The sequence below is a fragment of the Homalodisca vitripennis genome, chromosome 5, assembly GCF_021130785.1.
Source record: "Homalodisca vitripennis isolate AUS2020 chromosome 5, UT_GWSS_2.1, whole genome shotgun sequence".
NCBI lineage: Eukaryota > Metazoa > Arthropoda > Insecta > Hemiptera > Cicadellidae > Homalodisca > Homalodisca vitripennis.
The window spans coordinates 52,975,537-52,983,173 of record NC_060211.1 but is presented as its reverse complement, the minus strand read 5'-3'; the positions used below and the strand labels follow the sequence as shown (position 1 = coordinate 52,983,173).

Here is a 7,637-nt window from a genome sequence, read left to right as displayed (position 1 = left end):
TTCATAGAATAGATGTACAGATAGTTGCTGGAAAGGAAGTCTCGTATTGCAATTCGAGACAAACATCCTCCGGATGTAAGTAGATACGCACATCCGCCCAGACGCCGATGGTGAACAAACAGGAAATGCTTATTTGTAAAAACCGTGCGACAATGTAAGGGACAGCCATGCTGATATGGAAAATTGTTACTCACCAATTATGATGGAGAGATTTGGCAGAGGCGTGGTCAATGAGCTGGCGAGAGAAGAACATCAAAACTGAAGAACAAGGAGGAGAGGTAGAAGTGGAGGCCGGGAATTCGAAAAGTGAAGTTCGGGAGTGTTTGTGTTCGTGTGCGGAAAAATATCTCTAGGCGTAATAAGTGTGATGTGAAATAAAATGTAAGTAATTTTAAGAACTTAGTATATTTTAGGGTTCATTAATCATTTTCAATTCCATATCTATTTAAATGTTCACAATTTCGAAAATGTAAATTCATGTAAATGTTTAGCTATTTTAAAGAATGTTTCTCATGTTAGTCCATGAACTCATTATTATTGCAACACTACAAAATTACTAGTAAATGTTATAATGAATTAAATTTATAATAAATTGTAATGAATAATTTAATATCAAACATGTTTTCAAAGTATTAAGGTATTAAGGTTTGTGCTTAATATGTCGATTGACGCAATCAATTAATCAATTTAATGAAATGTTGTCACAAATAAATGTGTTGGTTCATTTGAGGGTATTTGTACTGCCAATCTAACCTATTATTAAATCCTCTCACAGCAACCCTTGCTCAAAATATGTCACAACCTTAATCTTAAACTAAACCAAACTACAAAACCTTACAAACTTTAGAGAAATATTTTCAAATCGCATTTTGAACCATACAATTGACCCATATCGATTTCAAGGAAAACTAGCTTGTAAGCTTATACACTACAAATTGACTTTCAGCTCCTGACTATCATAGTAAAGTAAACGGACATTTTGAATGTCACCAAAACTGATATCACCTTACATATTACGTTGTAGGCAACAAATCTTTTTCACATTTAACGAAATATTTTTACATTTTTTCCCTTCAATAACTTTAGACTTTAGAATACGCAGGAATTTTTTTTAAGAGCTTTCAATACCATGTTCGCATCTATTTGATTTCAAAACTTAATAAAATTCTACATTCAAAGGGAAAATACGTAACACTAATATTTGAAAATTTTATTTTATTAGTTGCAATATAAATTAATGCAGAAAAATGCGTTCTGCCTTGCAGGAAACATACAAGTAGTTCAAGATATCACTAATAAATTAAACATAGAATTCATTAAAACATGATATTAAAATACTTAAACTATTGAAGAAGTACTATGGTCTACATTCGACCACCGACAAATTTCCTCCCTATCTTTAACGTAACACTAATATTTGAAAATTTTATTTTATTAGTTGCAATATAAATTAATGCAGAAAAATGCGTTCTGCCTTGCAGGAAACATACAAGTAGTTCAAGATATCACTAATAAATTAAACATAGAATTAATTAAAACATGATATTAAAATACTTAAACTATTGAAGAAGTACTATGGTCTACATTCGACCACCCACAAATTTCCTCCCTATCTTTAACGAAGCGCCGTATTTGACTCGTCCTTCATTGACAGCAATCTCCCACTCCTTCTTTCAGTGGAAATTCATACTTTGAAAAGAAGCATCCATTAAACATGTCTGAAAGTGCTAAAATCTGTAACAAAAAACCAAACTGTGTTATAAAAAGATAGGAATCGCTATAAATATAGTAACTTACATTTAAAACTAAACAAATCAAATGGTAATAATAACATTTAATTTGAAATCATATTAGATATTAAATGGTGTCTAAATAAGCATAACTATATAAATGGCCGTTATAGTACATAATATTTTAAAGTATTTTTTTTTTAAGTACTATCTTTACTACTAATCTTTTAAAGTATTACCTATTTTTGTAAAGTTTAAAGAAAATATATTTAAAATACCTTGTTCTGATGTAATACCGTACGTTACTACTAATTTAAATTGGTGTTATCAATACAAATTCGAAAGAAAGATTTGTAAATGGAAATAGAAAATTTAAGTAGTATTGCGCATCCAAGAAATTCATATTTTGTAGCACCATTTAATAACGTTGATTAGAGTTTCTTCACACTTAAAAGCGTAAGTTAGCGAAAATGTTTGCAATTATTTAACTTTAAAATTGTTGCTACTAAAGTAAACAATTGACACCTTGCTCAGGGGTATGTGCTCAGGGCCATAAACCTTATGAATAACAATCATAAAATATACCCCTGGTAGGTCACTACTATCAATGAGCAAACACTACTTGGTGTCACTATGCTGCAGAGCTTCTGCAAAGAGCTGTAGACCGTCGTATGTATTCTAATTACAACAATAATTGTATTAAGAAAGTCGATTATTCAGAATGGTTTGTATTTCATAAAATAGATCTATTGTTTATATTCTGTTTTAAAACAGTAGGAAGTGCTTGATCTTGAGAACGAGTCATTAAGTATTTCGGACGGTTTAATCATGGTCGTAATAATGACCTAATAACGTATCATAATGACAGAATTTCTGCTTATCACGTTGTACGTACAGACAGTGTTGTAGTGTTTATGTATTTACATAAACATTGACATTTAGGTACGAATAAACATAGTTCTGAAAATGATTAGGTCAAAAGTTTTCAACCCCAGAGTCCCGGACCCTTTCCCCTACCGTTACTAACCTGGATAAATCAGGTCTATAAATTTTCTCATCATAATATTGTTTAATATAATCTAAAGCATGTGTGCATAGTAATTACGCACAGTTCACTATGTATTTTTCTAACTAAAGATACAATTAACTTCTCTTATGCATTATGGACAGTTATATTTACCTAGTTGTACGACTGCCACAGTGGGAAACGTCCGTTCTTGACCAACACGATTAGTTTTCTGTTCTATCTGAGCCCTCGCCTCTTTCTAAAAACAAAATGTAAAATATTTAGTTGCAATATAAGTATGTTATACTTATCAAGTGGTTTCCTTGATCAATCGATTGTTACAGAATGTTGACTATGACTTCTCTATCTTTCTAAACAGTGTTGGAGTACGTCACGCCATTTGCCGTGTAACAGGCTTTGGCGAGATTTGCATGCCTAATTTAAAATCTATAGCTCATCGCAGTCCTAGTGTGTCCTGCGGAAAAAGATATAAAGATGTGTGTATATATATATATATATATATATATATATATATATATATATATATATATATATATATATAAAGTCACACAGAAAACAAACTCACAAAAAATAATACTCAGCAACATTTAATGGTGGACATCAGAGAGCGCATTATTGTCCATGTAGGCATGAATTTTCTGTTAAAACTTACATATGTTGATAACTGTTTTGAAAATATTTTGCCGCATTATACTTTAATCTTTTTTAATTAAGATTAATTACAGGATTAAATTAATAAAACTTCCGATGAGCTAGGGAAGGTACTATAACACAAATTGCGCTGAAATCATGTTTCGACAAACGTCAAAAAATCACTTTTTATTTCTACTCTACGTAGAGGAACATCAAATATTAAAATTCAATATGATTTTATTCAGTTTGTTACGAATTTATTTGTTCTGTTACTTCGCAGTTGCTACCACGGTTACCTACAAGATCAAAGTGAAAGTATTCGCTAACGATCAGCCAAATCCCTTGGAGTGACATGCATCATCATCGAACTTAGTATTGTTCATATAGAAATCAAGCATCATACAAAGTCTATGCGCCAGTTCGTGTTAGAGTTAAAGTGTGGGCTGATATACAGAAATTGAATTTCTCAGCCTTTTCAATAATGGCATTCGCTAACGCTAACCGTATAATACGGTATTAATAAAAAATACATAAGATTCACCGGCAAACACTCACCAAAACGACAACCTTGTAACCAAGTCTTTATTGGAGCGCAAGTAGTTACCTAAATATATATTTACATAATTTCAATAATAAATAGTAAATTTCTCAAAACAATTTAAAATAGATTATTATATGGTTTATTAAACTATTCCCATTTTCCAATATAACAGTCAACTTTTTGGTATTAAACACTATGCATTTTATTAATATTTATGATAGGAAAAGAATATTTGAAACATTTTTAAATTCCAGGCACTTTAGGATATATAATAACTGAAAAGGTTAAATTTTTTATAATTTTCCCTTATTTTAGATGTAAATTTATTATCTCGAAAGGAAATTTATTAATATTAAGAGAATTTTTAATCATTCAAACTGTCTAAATACATCATAATGGACACTCTTTTCAATTAAATCTTTTTATTTTATTTAAACCTATACAACTTATACGATGTTTCCATGTTTTAAAAATAAGAGGAAATTCCAAATTTAAGACCTTAAATTCACATATTCTATAGAACATTAAAGAAGGTGTTTTCTCAATGTTAAATTCCATAAGGAATTAAAACCCTTTCAGGAAAACATATCTCCATCACTAAAACATTGATTGTGGGGGATGCACATTACTGCTAATCCGGCTGTTCTAATTTCGCTACATGCACTTGTCACAGTGATGGGGTTAAGCGAAATAAAAACAGTGTCAAGAATAAAAGAATATAATTTTTAAAACAATTTGGTAACGATTTGGGAAATTTTATAGTAATACCAATGTATAAATTAGTGAAAAAAAGACTTAACTCATTGTTATTTATCCCACTCAGTCACTATTAAATTTAAATTATGTGGGAAATATTTTAACATGCTAATAATACTTATACTAGAATGTATCTTATTTAACAAGATTGTAAAAAATGATAGTAATGGAACCATAATACATAACTTATTATTAAAACTATTACTGTGAAAAATTTACATTTACATAGCAGATTCTCTCTTACCACCTGATTGACCTTGTCTAGCCGAGGTGATGCGATCGTCCGAACCTGTACCAGGTTCAAGATTACTGCCAGGAGTAGAGGTGTTTTGACTTTGTCTCGTGGTACCTGAAACATTTGTTTTACGTTTAGAATCTTGACCGCTTGCAATTAAGGTGGAAACTCATTCAAACCTCTTCCAGATTCAAGATTACTGCCAGGAGTACTAGATATGTTCTCACATTCCCCCGTGGTACCTGAAACATTTTTTTTTCCGCTTAAAATCTTGATCGCCTAAAATTAAGGTGGAAACTCATTCAATCCTGTTCTAGATTAAAGACTACTGCCAGGAGTAGTAGAGATGTTCTCACATTCCCCCGTGGTACCTGAAACATTTTCGTTGCTCTTAGAGTCTTGATCGCCTATAATTAAAACGGAAAAATCATTCAATCCTGTTCTAGATTAAAGACTACTGCCAGGAGTAGTAGAGATGTTCTCACATTCCCCGTGGTACCTGAAACATTTTCGTTGCGCTTAGAGTCTTGATCGCCTATAATTAAAACGGAAAAATCATTCAATCCTGTTCTAGATTAAAGACTACTGCCAGGAGTGGTAGAGATGTTCTCACATTCCCCCGTGGTACCTGAAACATTTTCGTTGCACTTAGAGTCTTGATCGCCTATAATTAAAACGGAAAAATCATTCAATCCTGTTCTAGATTAAAGAATACTGCCAGGAGTAGTAGAGATGTTCTCACATTCCCCCGTGGTACCTGAAACATTTTCGTTGCTCTTAGAGTCTTGATCGCCTATAATTAAAACGGAAAAATCATTCAATCCTGTTCCTGAGTCTAAAGACTACTGCCAGGAGTAGTAGAGATGTTCTCAACAGTCCCCGTGGTACCTGAAAAATTTTGTTGCGCTCTTAGAGTCTTGATCGCCTATAATTAAAACGGAAAAATCATTCAATCCTGTTCTAGATTAAAGACTACTGCCAGGAGTAGTAGAGATGTTCTCACATTCCCCCGTGGTACCTGAAACATTTTCGTTGCTCTTAGAGTCTTGATCGCCTATAATTAAAACGGAAAAATCATTCAATCCTGTTCTAGATTAAAGACTACTGCCAGGAGTAGTAGAGATGTTCTCACATTCCCCCGTGGTACCTGAAACATTTTCGTTGCGCTTAGAGTCTTGATCGCCTATAATTAAAACGGAAAAATCATTCAATCCTGTTCTAGATTAAAGACTACTGCCAGGAGTAGTAGAGATGTTCTCACATTTCCCCGTTTTACCTGAAACATTTTCGTTGCACTTAGAGTCTTGATCGCCTATAATTAAAACGGAAAAATCATTCAATCCTGTTCTAGATTAAAGACTACTGCCAGGAGTAGTAGAGATGTTCTCACATTCCCCCGTGGTACCTGAAACATTTTCGTTGCTCTTAGAGTCTTGATCGCCTATAATTAAAACGGAAAAATCATTCAATCCTGTTCTAGATTAAAGACTACTGCCAGGAGTAGTAGAGATGTTCTCACATTCCCCCGTGGTACCTGAAACATTTTCGTTGCGCTTAGAGTCTTGATCGCCTATAATTAAGGTGGAAACTCATTTAAACCTCTTCCAGATTCAAGACTACTGCCAGGAGTACGAGAGATGTTCTCACATTCCCCCATGGTACCTGAAACATTTTTGTTGCGCTTAGAGTCTAGATCGCCTATAATTCAGGTGGAAGCTCATTCAAACCTGTTCCTGAGTCTAGATTACTGCCAGGAGTAGTAGAGATGTTCTAACAGTCCCCGTGGTACCTGAAAAAGTGTTGTTGCGCTTAGAGTCTTGATCGCCTATAATTCAGGTGGAAATTAATTCAATCCTGTTCCAGATTCAAGATTACTGCCAGGAGTAGTAGAGGTGTTCTCACATTCCCCCGTGGTACCTGAAACATTTTCGTTGCGCTTAGAGTCTTGATCGCCTATAATTAAAACGGAAAAATCATTCAATCCTGTTCTAGATTAAAGACTACTGCCAGGAGTAGTAGAGATGTTCTCACATTCCCCCATGGTACCTGAAACATTTTCGTTGCGCTTAGAGTCTTGATCGCCTATAATTAAAACGGAAAAATCATTAAATCCTGTTCTAGATTAAAGACTACTGCCAGGAGTAGTAGAGATGTTCTCACATTCCCCCGTGGTACCTGAAACATTTTCGTTGCGCTTAGAGTCTTGATCGCCTATAATTAAAACGGAAAAATCATTCAATCCTGTTCTAGATTAAAGACTACTGCCAGGAGTAGTAGAGATGTTCTCACATTCCCCCGTGGTACCTGAAACATTTTCGTTGCTCTTAGAGTCTTCATCGCCTATAATTAAAACGGAAAAATCATTCAATCCTGTTCTAGATTAAAGACTACTGCCAGGAGTAGTAGAGATGTTCTCACATTTCCCCGTGGTACCTGAAACATTTTCGTTGCTCTTAGAGTCTTGATCGCCTATAATTAAAACGGAAAAATCATTCAATCCTGTTCTAGATTAAAGACTACTGCCAGGAGTAGTAGAGATGTTCTCACATTCCCCCGTGGTACCTGAAACATTTTCGTTGCACTTAGAGTCTTGATCGCCTATAATTAAAACGGAAAAATCATTCAATCCTGTTCTAGATTAAAGACTACTGCCAGGAGTAGTAGAGATGTTCTCACATTTCCCCGTGGTACCTGAAACATTTTCGTTGCGCTTAG

At 33.7% G+C, this 7,637-nt stretch overlaps 1 protein-coding gene across 2 annotated transcripts in view; it reads right to left on the bottom strand.

Annotated features, from left to right (window-relative positions):
- Window positions 1–1,198: 1,198 nt before the first annotated feature.
- The window catches only part of LOC124362200, a 31,739-nt gene continuing 25,300 nt past the window's right edge, over window positions 1,199–7,637 (bottom strand). The window contains exons 4-6 of one of the 2 annotated variants that reach the window (XM_046816497.1): window positions 4,932–5,036; window positions 2,911–2,995; window positions 1,199–1,734 (exon numbers count right to left, since the gene is read on the bottom strand). In XM_046816497.1, coding sequence (XP_046672453.1) covers window positions 2,961–2,995; window positions 4,932–5,036 — 140 coding nt within the window. In that variant the 3' untranslated portion in view covers window positions 1,199–1,734; window positions 2,911–2,960. The remainder of the gene's footprint in view (window positions 1,735–2,910; window positions 2,996–4,931; window positions 5,037–7,637) is intronic. The other variant, XM_046816498.1, reaches the window with a different exon arrangement.